At 41.2% G+C, this 20,351-nt stretch overlaps 1 protein-coding gene across 1 annotated transcript in view; it reads left to right on the forward strand.

Moving 5' to 3' along the window:
- The window catches only part of LOC149773176 (complement C3-like), a 519,398-nt gene that overhangs the window by 102,128 nt on the left and 396,919 nt on the right, over positions 1-20,351 (forward strand). Inside the window, exon 3 of the mRNA XM_089946681.1 lies at positions 8,019-8,240. Coding sequence (XP_089802807.1) covers positions 8,019-8,240 — 222 coding nt within the window. The remainder of the gene's footprint in view (positions 1-8,018; positions 8,241-20,351) is intronic.

The raw sequence follows: 20,351 nt of genomic DNA on the forward strand, positions 1-20,351 counted from the left end.
GAGCAAATTAAACTGTGGTTTACGCGCAAAGGGCATCACCGTAATTCCAGTGTCATTTACATCACACAAGAGGTGACTCACGACAACGAAGTACTGGTGCGCATTGGCAAAACCAAACGCACTTTCGACAAAGGTTACTTACCTAACTGGACGACCGAATTGTTTCGTGTCACTGGACGCGTGAATGGTCGTCATCCTGCCGTCTATAAACTGGAAGACATGAACGGAGAAGTGTTAATAGGAACGTTTTATTTGCCCGAGTTACAACGTGTCACCAAAAAGGAAGAGGACGTGTACGACATCGAAAGCATTCTCGAACGCAGAACCCGTAAAGTGGGCAAACGACGTGTCAAAGAAGTCAAAGTACGTTGGAAAGGACATCCACACAGTTTTGATTCTTGGATCGACGCTTCGCAATTCATAGACTATTAAACAGAATTGACCATCATGCCCTTTCTCACAGACTCAGCTACTGTGACCACTCCTTCACCCAGTTCTTCTCTGCAAAATTTACAGAAACAACCTTTGTGGGTGTGGTGTGGAGAACGTGTGCCTAAAACGCAATTCGTCTTTTTCTGTCCAATCTTTGTGGTGTGTTGTGTCAACGGTGCATCCATTGCTAATTTGAGTTTGCAACAAGGAGACAAACAGTTGTGGACCATTTTATTGAGTAGTTGCATCGGTTACCTTCTTCCCAATCCCTCCCTGAAATTCACCTCGGGAACCTTGTGTCCAGTGCCAGTGTCAGTCACCACTCCAGCAACAACAACAAACCTATTTTGGGCAGAGACACTCCTCTGACTTCCAGTAACTCATCGGACAGTCACATAACTCTGGAATTATGAGTCAGCATAACCAATTTTACTTAACCTTACCCAGTAACAGTTCCATGGAGGTGTTTCCCAATAACACTTTGTGCTGTTACAAGGCCAAATTACCTCAGGCCATCCAATTAGATCACGAAGCCCATTGGGAAGTGGCTTTAGTGGAAATGATTTACCCAACACAAATCAAAAACATCACTGTAACTCAAAACACTTTTGACGTCGAAATTCTAGACGAAAAAGTGAAACAAAACATGATTACCACTAATCAACATAAATCACTTCCGAAGGACACAGTACCCCGAAGCAAAAGTGACATTTCTTCTCCATTGTACACTTATCACTTTATAATTAACCCAGGCCATTAGTTTAGTGGTCAACATCTGGTGGAGGCAATCGCTGACAAATTCCATGCAGCATTTGACAACGTTCTGACCACACTAAAACAACATGTCACCATCGAGTACCATAAAGTGTCTCATCGTCTACTGATCAAATTTGAATTTGAAGGAAAAAGTATGGTTATTACATATTGCCCTGAATTGTATGACATTTTGGGTGGAGACCTCAATATGGTCAGGGATAAGCAGACCAAAAGGAGTAACATAGCAGACATTGACAACAACGGGCACTTTGCGAAGTATTTTCGTTTACCGGTAGAACCAAGGACAGAATTTGATCTTTGTGTACTCCGATGTGGTGGAGTATAACGTGGTGGACACACCTCCCTACCGTTACTGCATGTCATTCCTTTCAAAGTGGATTCTGCTACGACCAATGACCAGGAAGGTGGAAACACTTATCACGTTCAGCGCGAATTTGTACATCCTCACTATTTGCCTCTCAGCAAGTCTTATTTGGACACTGTCAACATTGAGGAGATCTGGGACAAAATATTCTATTCACCAAAGGAAAGTCACGGTGAAACTCCATTTTCGAAAACAGTTCTCTAACGATTCGTAAGTCATGTATCCAGTGTACCGATGCGTTGCTCGACAGCGAGGACACGGTTTAGGAGATATGTTGAAATCAGCCTTTCGTTCGGTGGCCCCAGTGTTGAAACCGATGGTGACACGCGGATTGCATGCCTTGAAAGATGCCGCGTTGACGCACGGCAAAGAATTTCTTCAAAATGTCATCATTGACAAACAAAACCCCAAAGAAGCCTTCTTGAGAGCAGGCAATAATATCTTGCAGCAAACGGGAAAAGACCTTTTGGGCCGACGAGAAACGCGTATAAATGCCCTGAATGCTACCGAGTCAGGCATTCCTGCTTCCCTGAAGGCACAGCAAGGACAAGGCAGAAAGAGACGGCGAAGAAAACACCCCTTCACAAGACTTCACACTCCTAAAACTAGAAAGATCTGTTTGCCATCCCACCCACCATGATGACGATGCAAGAATCCCAATGGATCGAATTTCATCCCGTCTCCTCTTTAATGGATTCTTCTCCCATTGAGTTTGAAATCAAAGGACAGCCCGAAGAATACATCGATCTGAATAGCAGTTACTTGTACTTGAAAGTCAAAATTGTACATAAGGGAGGCGGTTACTTGTACTTGAACGTCAAAATTGTAGATAAGGTAGAAGCTAATATTGTAGACGAGAAAGTAGCTCCCGTCAACAATTTCTTGTTCAGCTCAGTGGTATTATAACAAACTGGTCAGCAGCATTATGGATACGTACATTTATCGTGCCTACCTGGAAAATCCCTTGACGTATGGAATAGACACCAAGAGCACCCATCTCAATGCTATGGGAACCTGGTGATGCGGGCGAGTTTAACGAAACCGAAACGGATTCAACCGCAAAACACGATGCGAAATTTGTAGAACGAAGAGAGAAAATATTAAATGGACAGAGTCTAGAACTGATGGATCGTTTGCATTTGGACATGTGGTTCAAGAGAAATATTTGCTGAACGGTGTAAATGTCCGCTTGAGACTGAATCGCAGCAGTACCGTTTTCCATTGGTTGGTTGATAGTGTTGCCGTCAATCCCAAAAGAAAAATCGAGGAGGCCAAACTCTACGTACGAAGCGTGGAAGTGTTACCTAAAGTTGGAAATGACATCAGTCACACGTTGAGCAGAACGACCGCCAAGTATCCAATACAACGAGTGTAAGTGAAAACGTTCACCATTCCCTGCTAGCCATCATTCCATGATCGAAGATCATCTGTTCCAAGGACAGTTACCCAAGCGTTTAATCCTTGGTATGGCCGAGATTCAGCCTTCAACGGAGCCTTCACTGAAAATCCTTTCAACCTTCAACACCTCAAGATGAAGAAAATCGAAGTCCGTCGCGATGGTAAGACCTTGTGTACCAGACCTTTCGAGCCTGACTCTGAAAAGATGAATTACTTGAGATCGCGCTTGTCCCTGTACAAAGCCACCGGACAGTTAGGAACCAACACCAGTCACGGTATTACATATGAAGATTATACTGGAGGCTATGCTTTGTGGGCTTTTGATTTCACTGCAGACCAAGGCAGTGACGAGAAACATTTCCACCCTATAAAATCCGGCCAGATTCGGGTGGAACTTCAGTTTGCAAAAGAGCTGCCAGAGAAGTAAACGTCATCCTGTATGCATAATTCGATAATACCATATAAATCAACAGTTTGAGAGAAGTCATTCTAGACCATTAGAAGCCATGGAAGACTGTTGTATCTCTTTACCTAGTAGAGAAAGTTTGGACATGGAATGTGAGGAGACTGTGGAAAGAGAATCCCAAGACAAAGACGAAAAGGACATCGTGATAAAGTCGACATGGCCAGAACAAGAACAGCAATTATTCTCCTGCTGTGCTACATACCTGGCAGAAACAATTACGGTATGGATGAATAAAGATTACTATGGATGTCAAAACATCAGTCAAGAAGAAAAATTGAACGAATATCTGGACGAAGTTTGGAGTCTCATGTTTGAAGAAGACGTGTTACATCGGTGGTATAAAGATTGTGTGACCATTCCTGTCCTCCATTAACGACTCAAGAGATTCATTACATCGAAGCCCTCTTGGATCAGAGTGAGAAGACAAAACGAGGAAACGGTTACTTGTCAGACAAATTCAAGGAGAAAGTCCGGATCGAATTGATCACCTTTTATCACCAAAAGAACATTTAGTGACTTATTTTGATCGTCATTCTTCTAGAAACGATGACAAAGTAGATCAATGGTTTTGTGACCATTATACTTATCTATTGTCTTTAAGCTAGGAAATGTAGTGTCCATCAATGACTCAATGACTTGCAACAGTGGAAATCTCAATTTCATTCATGTTGTTGTCAACCTTGTCCAAAATAGAGTGTTAGTTAAAAAAATGTTTGTTAGTTAAATTGAATGTGTTAATGTTGAAAAGAAATTTTGTTACTTGTTAGCGTTAAGTGATTGGAATAAATATGTGCTTTGAAAACAAATGCCTTTGTCGTTTGTTTTTGCCATGAGTATCATGAAGCATGCTCTTTGACTTCTCTCTATCCCTCACATCACACTAATTTAGTGTTCCGACTCGAAAACCGTGTAGGAATGTTCTCCTTTGCGTCCGCGCTTTGACCATAAAAACGGGATAGTCTGCAGTCTGACCATCCATTGTCGACGAGACATCAGTGAAGAATGAGTAGCATAATAAGCAAATTATTGGAACTCAAGATACACCTGGAATATGTTAGGCGCCTCCTGAATGAGCTGGCAGCGGATACCATTGTAGAAGAAGGAAGAATGAAACAGGAGAAGCAGAGAAGAAAGAAAGAAGAGGTCGAAAAGAAGAGAGGGATCAGGTTTCACCCTATGATGATACCTAGACAGCGGTATACAAAAAGAAGACGACAGAGGGAAGTTTTCATTATCCCAGAAACTGCAGATTTGGGTGCTGAGGCTACTCATCAAGCCTCTGCACACCCAACCACAAGGGTAAATTGGGAAGGGGATTGGAGCAGACGACGCGTGTGCGGTGCCAGACATGGGAGATGCCAGCATTAGCCAGGTGATTCTGAAGTTTAAAATAAGCCCTTTTCAGGGCTAACCAAAGCTCTAGAAAAATAAATATTATTCAAATTGACAATTGGTGTGATTGTGGAGTAGTGTGATTATAAACACTTACTCCTTTATTAATGTGATTATCTGTGTGTGTTTGTATGAGCTCATGTACGTTTATGTGGATAGTAGAGTGTGTGGATAGTTCACATTCCCTTCCGTGTGGATGGTAGATTGTGGTTATGTTTTTGCTGCTTAGCGTGTGTGGATGGTAGATTTTTGGGTTTGTTTCGGCTTCTTCCCGTGTCTGGATGGTAGATTATGGGTTTAAGTTTGCTGCTTAGCGTGTGTGAATGGTATATTTTGAGGTTTGATTTGACATCTCTGCGTGTGTGGATAGTAGATTATGGGTTTAAGTTTGCTGCTTAGCGTGTGTCAATGGTAGATTATGGGGTTTGATTTGATATCTCTTCGTGTGTGGATAGTAGATTTTGGGTTTACGTTTGCTGCTTAGCGTGTGTGGATGGTATATTTTGAGTTTGGTTTTGCTTCTCGGCGTGTGGATAGTATAATGGAGTTAGTTAGGGCACCTTTCCGTGTGTGGATAGTATATAATAAGTGAAGTGAATGTAAGGGTCACTCATAGGTCTCGAAAAGAATTGACTTTCTTGCCTCCCAAAATTTTGTTTTTATAAAAAATGTCTGTTGTCTATTGTCTGTGTTCTATCCATCTCCCATGTTCAATTTCCATTGTCCCTAGACAGACCCACCATGTTCAATTTCCATTGTCCCCATAGTGGATATCCTGTGCTCTCATGTCAAATTCCCTTTGTCCCTATATTGGATATCATGTACTCCCCATGTTAATTTACCCCTTGACGCCAGAGTACATGGACCGTCTTTTGCATGGTAAGTCCCATTGACGCTAGGGTGGGCCCATTCACTACTTCGAACCCCCCAAAAATGCTACCTTGTGCAACAATTAACATCAATTTTGTATGTATTCTAAAGCTGTTCAGGAAGGTTGTATGTATCCTAAAGCCGTCAGGAAAAGCTGTATTCTTCAGAAAGATCTTCAGAAAGGCTATATGCTTCCTAACGCTGTTCGGAAAGGCTGTATTGATCTAAAGCTCCTCATAGAGGTTGTATGTATCCTAAAGCGTCCAGAAAGGCTGAATTCATCCTAACGTTGTTTGGAAAGGCTGTATGGATCCAAAAAGACGTTAATAAAAGATGCAAACATTCTAAAGGTCATCGGTCCAAGTTCTCCATTTGGGGCAGGCAAAGTGAATAATAATTCTTACGAAGGAAACCCAAAGAAAGGAACAACAAACAAAAATACGTAACGGCTAACTTGTTTTGAAGACACTCTCCAGCGTAGACATCCACGAGAAATAAAGCTACATCATGGAGAATCGAAGCTAACTCTGGGTTCAAATGTTCAAAGGAGAATTAACGTTCTGGACGAGTTTTTAAAATATTGCTCAGAGGTGGACTGTCGTAGGATTTTCTTTTTCACAACGTTTCTCAGCAATATGAATTTACCGTAGAGGACATTTCTTTCCGTCTCTTTCTGTAAGCACGCTGCTTCTTCAATGTGAAAAAATACACACACTCTACCCTCCAAAATCAGCATTAGAATGGAGCCTAGTACAGCTTGAGAAAAGAAATATGTTTGGATATCAGATACAAATTAGATAATGGAAAACTTTTCCTTTTATACATGGACCAACAAAAATTGTGATTTTCATAAACTGCAGTCCAAATCTAACTTTGATTTTACAATGAAGTAAATATTTGCAACATGCTTGGTAGAAATATCGAAATTAACAAACAGGTGAAACCTGGCCTTGTATTCTTTTTTTGTTGTTGTTGTTGTTTACAACTGGTGCATATCATACGTTGCATGCTGATATACTGTTATTAACTGCTGATATTGCGAAAGTGTGTGTGTGTGTGTGTGTGTAATATAAAGTTTACAGTAGGAAATACACCCTTACCGAGCACTCGTTTGGAGTGTATTTCCACGGTAATTTTGACTGTATTCTACGGTAATTTTAGTGTATTTCGCGCTTTGTTTTAGCATCGTCGATGATTTAGTTATCCTTAGTGTCAAGCAGATGACTGTACTTTTCTTTTTACGCTTCAGTACTGTACCAGACACTGCTTCTGTGACTTAGGTTTTCAACCCAAAGCAGTCATGATGATTCTTCCTGAAGATTTGTTAAACCGTACAGAACAGTGCTGAGAAAATTTGTTATCATCATAAACTCCAATTCTGCCATATTTGAATGTTCGGTGGCAAATTCAATTAACTGTGTTGCCCTTGGGGTAACCATCGGCAGAAAGGGTGTTATCTTTGACTCCCTCCCCTATTTGAAGGGGTGAGAGTGGGGGCAAAGGTTAAATATAAAAATATTTCAATTGGAATGGCATTTTAAAATATGTTTGGGCAAAACTTTTCATATGCATTCATATATAATACAAATAATACTATCACACAGGTTTGATCATTTTTTTAAATTCTCTAACCAGTATGATAGTATTACTTGTATTAAATATTAATTCTGCCTAGTATTATCAAGCAATCTCAATGGATAGCACTTTTGACTCCCTAGGCCACTGTCTTGGAGTGAGGTTGTCGATTCTGCTCATTCACTGTCATCTTAGTATTCTGCAAATTGCAACACAAATTTATGTTTGCCTGAACTCTATATTTTCATGAGTCAGTATACAAATCAAATGTTTCCTTCGTATTTTATTTACGTTCTGGGCAAGCGACATACACATTAACGTGCTCAACAAATTTGTTCACTGATCTTGGACTGGTAGGTAACGGATATATTTAGTCTTGACAACATGAATCATTATATTCAACATGACCTATATGCATATGTTTTACTAACTTACACAAACACGGTATGACATCGATTTTAACTGTCCGGCAGCAACGGCGGCACAGGCGACGTCAACTAGGTTTAGATTTTGTGCTATATATTTTGCAAGTTGGATAGGTGGAGTACATCAACCCATGCACACAGGTAAGACATCAGGTGCACGAAGACACTATAAGACATCTCGTTCCACAAAACACACTTGATGTGAAAAGAACTGAGGGATAAATACAATCGGATTTTGAAGCTTAAATGCATATACTGGCATCGTTATTTTCATTTTGAATTAGAAAGCTCTTCAATCCATCTTTATTTTTAATTCCAGGAATCCCACAACTTGTGAATATGCAGGTCACAAGAGAAGACTTGGGACTGGATTATGAAAATACAATTAAACCCAGATTTGTTGACTTGGTGGTCAAATCACGACTTGCAAGGTCCAGTGGAGAGGACACGATCAAAATGTTGATCAGTTACAATACTGGATATCTCTTCATCCAGACGGACAAACCCATCTACTCGCCGGGATTTGACAGACCGACAAAAGGTCTGCCTTTACCAGTCTCGACTTTTTCTAAATTACTGTTGAGACACACTGTATGTTAATAATGTGTCCAAGACTACCATTATCATCCACTAAATTTTTAGATTATCTTATGGCCCTGCGTCTGTTGCTATTAAGTACATGCATGCTATTTATAATTTCAAAAGTTGTATCTGGACCAATAAATATAAACATGGCAGAGAGCACTCTGACATACAGTTAGTTTGTTTTCTAAAACATTTGAGGGTCCGTCATCAAACGAGAGTGTCAAAAATAGAATAATTAAAAATAAAGTAGCTATTAGCAACTTCATTAATGCCTCTCATGAAAATTTGACCTAATTTGAGCGAAATGATCAAAGGCCTTTCACCGCAGGTTGATGCCTCTTGGCTTGAGGTCTTGGTAAATGCAAGTTATGATACATAAATCTCTTCTACAACTCTGAAAATAACCTTTGTCTTTAAACAAGGTGATAGAAAAGTATCGCCCCAAATCAATTTTGCCAGCCTTATATAACATTTAAAAAAAAAAACACATTGCCGTTCATCTTCGCCGATGTTGAAAAAAAAATAACTCACAGTCAGGTTTCAGAGATAAGCATTCATGCTAGAATGCCCGCACAAAAGACATATGATAAGTGTCTTGCAGCTATAGATGTTGGAAACATAATCGCAGCAATGTAGTTAGATTCTTGAATGGCCTTTGATTTAGTAGGCCATACAATATTGATGACGAAACTCAAGGCAAACAAAATATATGATAATTGGCTCGTTTGGGTGTCTATGTCCAATATTAGATTATTTCAATACGTTGAAATTGGATTTCTTCAAGGCTTTATTATTGGTCCTTTGCTCTTCACCATATCGTCAGACCATTCAACAGACTTCTGCTTTCTATCCGCTTAATGCATCGTATCACACAGCCATATTAGCACAACTAGTCCCGCAGTTTGTTTTGCAGTTTTTAATGGATTATTGCGAATTTGGTGCATATTATAGTCACTTTGTTGATACATTTTTCTTTCTCGTGACTTTTAAAGGAGCTATTGCCCATTTTGACTTGCAGCTGGAAGCAGTGTATGATACAATTTTGTGAATTCAACTTCTGTTACAATTTGTACTTGATTGCTGTGAAACTAATTACATATTGTGGTCATCATGGACAGTAACACGTCAATGTAGTGACATTGTTTTCAAAAGAAATATGCGTTATATTTTATGGTAGATTCATGTCCAAATTGCTGAATGTACGGGAGTTTTGAGAGGGGGGGAGGTATATTTACGTACGTTCCCCATTATTCTAGCCTTTTGGGAGGGATGGGAAAATAAAGTGCTTTTTTGGGCGAAATTTTGACCCTTTTCAAAATTTAACTATTATTTATTTGGTGATATGTCAAAAGCAGTGGAATACATACATATAAGTGATTAGTATATCTGTAGCCTCATGATTCGTGGAGATAATGCGACTGCCTAATTTATTAATTTTCATTATTTAGTCCACATATTTAATGATAACAGTCTGACCGTGTACTTAGTCTTTGCCCCTCCCCCAATCTTGAGGTTAAACCGGCCCTTGTTGGATGATAAATTTAGAATTTTCTGGGACTGAGATCTTATTATCGGGAACATGCCTGGACCGATTAGTCCTTATTCAACCACAGTGGATAAAACAAATTATATCGAGTTGTCAATCAAGGTGTCATAGGACTCACGGTACTAATTCAGTTCACATAGTAAACCTATTAAAATTCAAAAACTGTGAATTTCAGATTGTTCATGTATCAGTACAGATGCATCCTGGATGACAGCATCTGTGTAGAGAAATGGATATAAGCCGCGGAATTTTCTGAACATTCATATGTTTAAAACGTGACTCCATTTCCACACCAAAGAGTCTGATGCTAATTTCAGTAATGAGTGCTCCGATTTCAAGACTATAAGAACTGAAATTCCATTAAAAAAAACAATGTATATATGTTACAGCTACAACTTGGAGGAGCTCTTAAAAGATGAATTTTATTTCAATCTATCTTTCATTATCAACCAATCCTGACCAGCCAAACCCATATATACTTTTATTTTGTTTTCACCCATTTCCAGACTTGTTCCTATTTTTCCATACCATTAGTAAATGTAAAAGGTGATTGGAATGCCAAGATAGCCGACGACGCTTGCATGAACTAGAAAGGAACATGTGTGCACTGCTGCAATGCACAGACAAATGAGACAAGACTGAGACTCCTGTAATTCGCTAGTTACAACGACATTATGCTGGCAAACACCTTCGGCCATCACAAAGTATCCAGAAGACGGACACGGCACAGCCCAAGCGGAGACCATCACAGTCAGATCGACTACATCATGGTAAAGAGGTGCATACAGTCAAGTATAAACATCGCCAAAACTAAAAGCTTTCCTGGAGCGGACATAGGAAGTGACCATGGTCTGGTGATGATTACTTTCAGGCTCTATCTAAAGAAGGTCAAGAAAGAGAACCACACCAGAATACAATTTTATCTCGAGAAATTGAAGGATCCCGAAGTAGCAAAAGCCTTCCAAGCAATGATTGGTGGGTAATTTGCCCCGTTCACTATCCTCGATGCTAACAATAGCGATATGGACAAGTTGATCACCACCTTCAATACAGCAACGACCAAGCCAGCCAGCGGTATGATCGGTAGACATCGCCCAGTCACCCTCGGTCCCAGCTGAGGTTATGAACCTGTGTGACAAGAGGAGGGAACTGAAGAAGAAAAAGAACGATAAAAAAGTGGCAGTGCAGTACAAGGCAGTCAACTGGGAAATCAAGAAACGCTTGAAAAAAGCAAAAAAGAACTGGATAGAAGAAATCTCCAAAGACATTGAGGGAAACTTAAAAAGGTACAACATCAAGAAAGCATACCAACTGGTCCATGTTCTAACAAGCACGAAACAAAGGCGGGTTACCAACTTACAGGACAAAGCCAGAAATTGCCTCACAGAAGGAAAATAATTTCTTAAAAGATGGACAGAGTACTGCGCAGAACTTTACAACCACCAAATCACAATAGATCCAGAGGTACTGAACATCCCTCCAGCAACTAACAACGACAACCACCCTATCATACGCGAAGAAGTAGAACCTGAAGTGAGATCACTGAAAAAGTGTAAGTCAGTAGGAGTGGACAACATCCCAGCAGAACTAATTCAAGCTGGGGGGAGAAGCAATGATTAGCGCCATCACAAACATCTGCAACAAGATCTGGCAAAACAGGAGTATTACCATCGCCATGGACCCAATCACTAATCATCACCCTCCCCAAGAAAGGCAACTTGCAACAGTGTCAAAAGCACCGTTCAACCAGTCTTATAAGCCATCCAAGCAAAGTCATGTTAAGGATACTGCTGGACAGACTAAATCTACAGGCTGAAAAGATCATTGCCGAGGAGCAGGCGGGGTTTATAGCAGGTCGAAGCACAAAAGAGCAGATCTTCACCCTCAGGATATTGTGTGAGAAGTACCTTCAAGATCAGTAACACGTCTTCGTGGATGTCAAGAAGGAATTTGACAAGGTAGGTCATGAAACCTTGTGGGCAATCATGAGACTGAACAAAATCAATGCTAACCTCACGACAGTAATAGAGCACCTATATGACAAGGCCACCAGTGCAGTATACTTCAACTGTAGCATAGGGGACTCGTTCATAACGACAGTCGGAGACAGACAAGGCTGTCTGCTCTCTCCCACACTATTCAACATCTTTCTGGGGAGAATCACGGCAGACGCGCTTGATACGCAAGTAGTGAAGGGGGATATTTTAGGGTCTATGGGACTTATCATTAAAAATACCCTTGGGACAATATAGGGTCTATGTAAATTTAACATGGAGGAAAATCGTGGGACAACATAGGGTCTATGGTAATTAACATGGACAAAAACCCTGGGACAATATAGGGTCTATGTAAATTTAACATGGTCAAAAACCCCTGGGACTGTATAGGGTCTATGTAAAATTGAAACAGGGAGGGTCTCTATTTTTTTTTTTTTTTTAAAAAAAATAAAAAACAAAATAAAAAAGGGGTAGGCAATGGAAAGGCTATCTCTTTTCGAGAAATATGGCTGGCCCTGAAAAGGGCCTTTGGGTCTTCTTCTTCTTCTAATTTCTTCTTTTCCTCCACCAAGTTCTTATTTTATCTCCTACACTCTTCTTCTCTTTCTTTTTTTCTTCTCCTCCTCTTCTTTCTTCTTCTCTTCCTCCTCTTCTTTCTTCCTCTTTTCATTTTCTTCTTCTTTTTCAATTTTTTCGTTCCATTTGCGTATTCTTATTCTTTCCTCTTCATCCTCCTTCTCCTCCTTTATCTCTTTCAATACACCACTAATCTTGTCCTTTGCTTTTCTTAAGTTATTAATTTCCATCTTTACACGATGGGGACTATAGGAATAATGGTCTTCAACCAGTCTTATTAGCATCTGTTCCATTATTCCTAAATTGTCTAAAACCTCTAGCAAGGTTTGCATCTTGTCCATTTGGTTACAAGCCATCTTCTTTGCAGAATGGTTCCAACGAAGAAAGTGGTGGGTTCTTATACTGAAAGCGCGGACGTGATGGAAAACATCTCCCTAAAAAAAACATAAAATTGATCTTACCTAGATCATGACCCAACAACGCGCGGACGTGAAGGAAAACATCCCCACTTTTCTCATTTTATATAATATAACCCAAACTATACTCTTCACATACGCTAAAAAACAATAAGGAAACCCATAATCTACTATTCACACTAACTTACTTTATTAGTTACAAACACAAACACACAATCACATACACTTCCACTATTAATAAAGAGTTAGTGTTTATATTCACACTACTCTACCTACACATTGGCTAATCGATCGTTATTTCTTTTCTAGAGTATTGGGTAGCCCTGAAAAGGGCTGTTTTTTGTTTGGAACTTCATGGACACCTGGTTAATGGTGGCACCTTCCAGGCCTGGCGCCACATACACATCTTATCCCCCAGTTACTTTTTACCTTTTGGGGGGAGAAAGCAGAGGCAGGATATGTCGCTTCAGAATCCCAATTTTCGCTCTCTGGGATTTTGAAATTTCTTCTCTCCCTTTCCTCCTCCTCTTCTTTGTTTCTTCTTTCCTCTTTATATCTTCTTTCTTCTTCTTCTTTATATCTTCTCTCCTCCTCTTCTTTGTTTCTTCTTTCCTCCTCTCTTATCCTTCCCTCCTCGACAATGGCTTCCGCGGCCAGTTCATTTAATATGCGCCTGGCATATTCCAGATGCACATGAAGCTCCAACAGTTTCTCAAGTCTCGTGTTCATTTTTTGGTGTTGATCAATCAACAAGGGTAGCTGGACTGCCGAACGAGTTTCAATTTATAGTGAAAGCGCGGACGTGAAGGAAAACATCCCCCTAATAACATAAAATTCATCTTACCTAGATCATGACCAAAAAAAACAACAACGCGCGGACCTAAAAGAAACACTCACTCAATTTTTTATGCTACCCATCACTATTTTAAAATTTTTTCATAAATCACTTCAATAGACTATCCACATACACAAATCAATCCAATCTAACCCCTAATATACACCTCAAACACTAAGAAAATATATCATTTTAATCTACTATCCACACCAATTTACTTTAGCTCTTACTAACACTAACACACCAATACATACCCTCACATTTTTAAAAGCAAGAGTTAGTGTTTATTTTCACACTACTCTACCTACACACATTGGCAAATCGATCGTTATTTCTTTTCTAGAGTATTGGGGTAGCCCTGAAAAGGGCTGTTTTTTTGTTTGCTATGGCATTCTTTTTTAGTTTCTAAGAATGCGATGTCCTCTGAGGATAGACTTTCTGGCGATAGGTCTGCTTCTTCGGAAAGAGAAGAAGAACTCTTTGGTGTCGATACGACAATCGACAAAGCCTCTGTCAGCTTCAGGTTGCTGCTTCTGTTGTTGCTGTTGTTGCTGCTGTTGCTGCTGTTGCTGCTGTCTCTGAAGTCTGTACTTCTCTGTCCATTCTTCTTTCTCCCTGTTCATTTCTTCTCTGAAGAGTTCTTCTATCAGGTCTTCAGTGATTTTTAACATTCTCACATTCTCTATTTCTTCTGGCTTTGGTATCAGACTGTGTCTGACCCTATGCAAATTCACGTAGGCTTCGTTGAGCTTAGCTAGTTTGGAGCACATCTTCGTAGGAGGATGAGGCGACAATGGATGGTTAGACTGGGAACAAACCGGTTCTTAAAGTCAAAGCGCGGACGTAAAGGAAAACATCCCCACACATTTTTTTTCGAGCCGCAACGTTCATGAGAGGGATAGTAAGAAATGAAAGAGCATCAATCCAACATTCTTATAGCTGAACAAAAGACAAAAGCATTTTTTCAAAACACAACATTTTTTTTATTCAAAAATCACTTAACACTAAACAACAACTCTAACATTTTTAACAATATAACATCAAACAATTTTTTTTCAAATCACAAACAATTTTTCTCAATTTACAACCTACTTTAAACAGGGCTGACAACGTTGTTAATGAAATTGTGATTTCCACTGTTGGAAATCATTAGGCCATTGATGGACACTACGTTTCCTAGCTTGAGACAAAAGATAAGCATAATGGTCACAAAACCATTGATCTACTTTCACATCATTTCTAGCAGAAGAACGAGGATCAAAATGAGTCACTAAATGTTCTAAGGAATAGCCCAGGCTGCGATGATGCAGAAAATACACACAGTACTGTCCACACACCAAGGAATCTGTGCCTTGTAATTTCACGTTATTGAATCGGGTGGTTTGAGCATTTCTTCTCATAAAGTCAATGATATCGTCTTCCAAAGGGGGCAATCCGTACGAATCGAAATATTCCACACATCCTTCTTGAGGAAAGTAGACGGCTACCCAGTGGGTTCCTGGGAGATGACTGTCGTCCGTGTTGATCACGTAAGCTTGATGGTCTTTAGGTTTGCGATGAGGGAGTTCATCTTTAGCATAGACGACGGGATTCCAAGAAGCCGTATACGAACTGTGGTTCAAAAGGTAATAAAGTTCCCAGGTATCCATTGTTTTGTGTTTTTTTCTTCACAGGTAATAATAAGTCGTCAATTCGATGCTGACTTTTTGCTTGAAAATGTCTGACGAATAAACGGTTATTCGTTCTGTTTCCTCACTCTGATTCAGGAGAGCTTCGATACGATAGATCTCTTGAGTGGTTAATGTTGGACAAGAATGTTCACGCAAGTCTTTATATCACTGGTGCAACACGTCTTTGTTCGAGATGAGACTCCAAGCTTCGTCCAGATACTCGTCCAATTTTTCTTCTTCACTTAACATTAGGCATTTATCGTGTTGAATTTGACTGGGATGATCGTTTTGACATCCATAACAATTTTTCTTGATTAATTCTGTTATTTTGTCGACCAAGTGTTTGGCAAAACAGGAGACTAAATGGGCTTCTTGTTCTGGCCATCTCGATTTCATCATGATTACTTCTTCTTTTTCCAGGGTCTCCTCACATTCCATGTCCAAAGTTTCTCCACTAGGTAAAGAGGGATAACAGTCTTCCATGGCTTCTAATAATCTAGAATGACTTCTCTCAAACTGTTGATTTCTATGGTATTATCGAATTCTGCATACAGGATGACGTTCACTGTCTCGTCCAGTGGCTTTGCAAACTGAAGTTCCACACGAATCTGGCCGGATTTTATAGGGTGGAAATGTCCTTCGTCGCTGCCTTGGTCTGGAGTGAAATCGAAAGCCCATAAAGCATAGCCTACGTCATAATCGTCGTACGTAATACCGTGACTGGTGTTGGTTCCTAACTGTCCGGTGGCTTCGTACAGGGACAAGTACGATCTCAAGTAATTCTTCTGTTTAAAGTCAGGTTCGAAAGGTCGGGTACACAAGGTTTTGCCATCGCGACTGACTTCGATTTTCTTCACGTTGAAGTGTTGAAAGTTGAAAGGACTTTTTTTGAATGCTCCGTTGAAGGCTTCATTCTCGACCATACCAAGGATTAAACGTTTGGGTAACTGTCCTTGAAACAGATGATCTTCGATCATGGAATGATGTTGAGCGGGAATGGTGAACGTTTTCACTTCCACGCGACGTATGGGATACTTGGCGGTAGTTCTGCTCAACGTTCGACTGATTTCGTTACCTACTTTAGGTAACACTTCCACGCGTCGTACGTAGAGTTTGGCCTCCTCGATTTTGCTTTTGGGATTGCCACCAGTAGTAGCATCACTATCAGCCAACAAATGGAAAGCGGTACTGCTACGATTCAGTCTCAAGCGAACATTGACCCCGTTCAGCAAATATTTCTCTTGCAACCACATGTCCAAATGCAAACGATCCATCAGTTCTAAACTCTTTCCACCTACGATTTTCTTTTGTCTTTCCCCGAAGACGTTATTGTCTTTATCTGGGTCGTCAAACTCCTTCGCTTCGTCAGGTTCCCACAGCACACAAGCATTGAGATGAGTATCCTTGGCATCTATTCCGTACGTCAAGAGATTTTCCAGGTAGGCACGGTAAGGGTAAGTATCCATGCTGCTGCTGACCAGTTTGTTATTCAAGTACAAGTCCACTGAGCTGAACAAGGAATGCATGAAATTGTTGACGGGAGCAACTGCTTCATCGTCTATAGCACCTCCAGTCTTATCTAGAATTTTGACTTTCAGGTACAAGTAACTGCTATTCAGATCGATGTACTCTTCGGGCTGTCCTTTGATTTCAAACTCGATGGGAGCGGAATCGGCCAATGAGGAGACGGGATGAAATTCCACCCACTGGGATTCTTGCATGGTGATCATCGTGGGGGGCATGGCAAACAGATCCAGTTCCGTCTTGGAACAAGCGCAAGACTCTCGGTGCATCATTTTTTGTTCTTTCTCAATAATCGAAAACGTCTAAGTCTCGAACGGTTCTTCTTTTCTTGGCCTTTCTGGCTTGAAGTCTGGTGAAAGGGTGTTTTCTTCGTCGTCATCTCTTTCTGCCTTGTCCTTGCTGAATGCCTGACTCGGTAGCGTGCAGGGCATTTATAGGTGTGTCTCGTCGGCCTAAAATGTCTTTGCCCGTTTGCAGCAAGACATTTTTGCCAGCCCTCATGAAGGCTTCTTTAGGGTTTTGTTTGTCGATGATGACATTTTGGAGAAATTCTTTGCCTTGCGTCAGTGCCGCATCTTTCAAGGCGTGCAATCCGCGTGTCACCATCGGTTTCAACACCGGGGCCACCGAACGAAAGGCCGATTTTAACATGTCTCCTAAACCGTGTCCTCGCTGTCGAGCAACCCCTCGGTACACTGGATACATGACTTACTTACGAGTCGTGAGAGAACCGTTTTCGAAAATGGAGTTTCACCGTGACTTTTCCTTTGGTGAATGGAATATTTTGTCCCAAATCTCCTTTTATAGTAATGTTGACCGTGTCCAAATACAACTTGCTGACAGGCAAATAGTGAGGATGGACAAATTCGCGGTGGACGTGGTAAGTGTTTCCACCTTCCTCGTTAGCGAGCGTGGCCGAATCCACTTTGAAAGGAATGACACGCAGTAACGGCACGGAGGTGTGTCCCACTACGTTATACTCCACCACATCGGAATACACAAAGATCAAATTCAGTCCTTGGTTCAGTTCTACCGGGGTACGAAAATACTTGGCAAAAGTCTCGTTGTCGAAAATGCCTGATAAATCGGGTTTTTGTTCTACTTTCTTCCTCAGCTCCATGTCACCGCCCAACATGTCAAACAATTCAGGACAAAATAAAATGGTCACGATTTTACTCTGCTCAAATTTCGTCAAGAAGCGACGAGCTACTTTGTGGTACTCCATGGTGACACTTTTGTTCTTGACCTGCTCAAAAGCTTTCCCAAACACGCCATTAAACCTGGAGGCTACGGCGCTGACCAAATGATGACCACTAAAATAATAGCCTGCGGGAATGAACAAGTGGTAGGTCCACGTTTTAGTGATGTCATTATAGATTTTCTTGTCAGGTATGGTTCTCTTATTCAATTCCTGTTGCAATGGCACGTCATGAACTTCCACCGTAAAAAAATTTTGATTGGGAAGGACATTGAGGACTTGGGTCGGGTGAATCATTTCCACTAAAGCCACTTCCCAATGGGCTTCGTGATCTAAGGAGATGGCCTGAGGTAATTTAGCCGTGTAACAGCACAACGTGTTGTTGGGAAACACCTCCATGGAACTGTCACTGGGTAAGGTTAAGTGAAATTGGTTTTCGTGACTCATAATTCCAGAGTTCTGTGGCTGTCCGAGGGGTTATTACTGGACGTCAGAGGCGTGTCTCCGCCCAAAATGGGGTTCTGGTTGTGGTTGGACTGGTGACTGACACTGGCACTGGACACAAGGTTCCCGGGGTTCCCGTTCGAGGAGAATTTCAGGGAAGGATTAGGAAGCAGGTAACCGATGCAACTGCTCAATAAAATGGTCCACAATTGTTTGTCTCCTTGTTGCAAACTCAAATTGGCAATGGCTACCCCGATGACACAATACACCACGAAGATTTGGCAGAAAAAGACGATTTGCGTTTTAGGCACACGTTCTCCACACCACACCCACAAGGGTTGTTTTTGTAAATCTTGCGCAGAAGAACTAGGTGAAGAAGGAGTGGTCGACGTAGCTGCGTCTGCTGAGTGAAAGGGCATGATGGTCACTTCTTCTTTTTATAGTCGATGACTTGCGAAGCGTCGATCCAAGAATCGAAACTGGGTGGATATCCTTTCCAACGTACTTTGACTTCTTTGACACGTCGTTTGCCCACTTTACGGGTTCTGCGTTCGAGAATGCTTTCGATGTCGTACACGTCGTCTTCTTTTTTGGTGACACGTTGTAACTCGGGCAAATAAAACGTTCCTTTGAGTACTTCTCCGTTCATGTCTTCCAATTTATAGACTGCAGGATGACGGCCATGCACTCGTCCAGTGACGCGAAACAATTCGGTCGTCCAGTTAGGTAAGTAACCTTTGTCAAAAGTGCATTTGGTTTTGCCAATGCGCACCCAATCTCCTACGGCCAACTCTCCACTTTTCTCGGGGACAGAGATGTCTGAGCGGGGGATATCGGTTCTTCTTTCACTTCTGTCTTCACTTCTGTCTTCACTTTCTTTTTCTTGTGATGAAGAAGGGGTGGCCATCATCTTTTTAATCCATCCAATTCTGGAGGTAGGTGGTGTTGTTAACTTGCGTACTTTTTCTGGTGGAGTTTGAAACCCTTCTTCTTCTTATTCTTCTCCTTTTTCTGTCTTGGTCACTGGTACTGGTACTGGTACTGGTGATGGTGCTGGACTTTTCATCAAGGTCTTAAAATCTTTCAGAGTGGGTAGAGCTGTTTCGTCTAAAGCTTTCTGGTGAAAGAGTTGCAGTCGTTGCAAGAGTTGACCGTACTTTTGCGATTTTTCTGTTTCGGACAAATCTTGGCGATCCATCAAGGATTGCAATTCGTTTTGTAACTGGGACATTTCGCTCAAATTGGGATTGGGAGGTAAATGCGGGGTGCGTTGTTCTTGCCACCGATGGTATTCCATCCATCGTTTGTAAGGCACTAAAGCTCGTTTTCGTCCTTCCATGGGGTTGTCAGGGGTCGATTCTGAGATCTTGGGACTTCCGAAGGCCTTTTTATCTTGCTCCCACCAGTCCTCCCAACATGGTTCCCAAGACTCCTTTCAGTATGGGGCCTAACAAGAGAGGCAAAATGCCTCCACGTTGGACCAACATCTTCTTTTTTTGACGAATGGGAATTTTCTTTTGAACCATTTGGCGAAGAACGTGACGATGTTTGCCTAAGCATTGTTTCTGGTGTTTGGACAAAAGGATCGTGCCTTTCAAAACGTTCAAACAACATTCGCACACGGTATCGATGACCTCTTTGGTGGCCGTTTGAATGAGTTTTTTTCGTAGGGGTGGAGAAGCTTTGGACAGGACAGATAACAGGTCCCCATGTTTGGCTAAACGTGGTGGCAGTCCTTTCCTTTTCTTTCCTTGGGGTTTTTTGGAGGGTGACATCTTTGAGTCTTTAGGAGCACCAAAAAACACTGATACCCTACTCGGTCACAGGCCTTTTTTATACTGGAACGCGTCGCCACTGATTG

The sequence above is a fragment of the Sinohyriopsis cumingii genome, unplaced genomic scaffold (assembly GCF_028554795.1).
Source record: "Sinohyriopsis cumingii isolate HCF-2022 unplaced genomic scaffold, ASM2855479v2 utg000837l, whole genome shotgun sequence".
In the NCBI taxonomy this organism is placed as follows: domain Eukaryota; kingdom Metazoa; phylum Mollusca; class Bivalvia; order Unionida; family Unionidae; genus Sinohyriopsis; species Sinohyriopsis cumingii.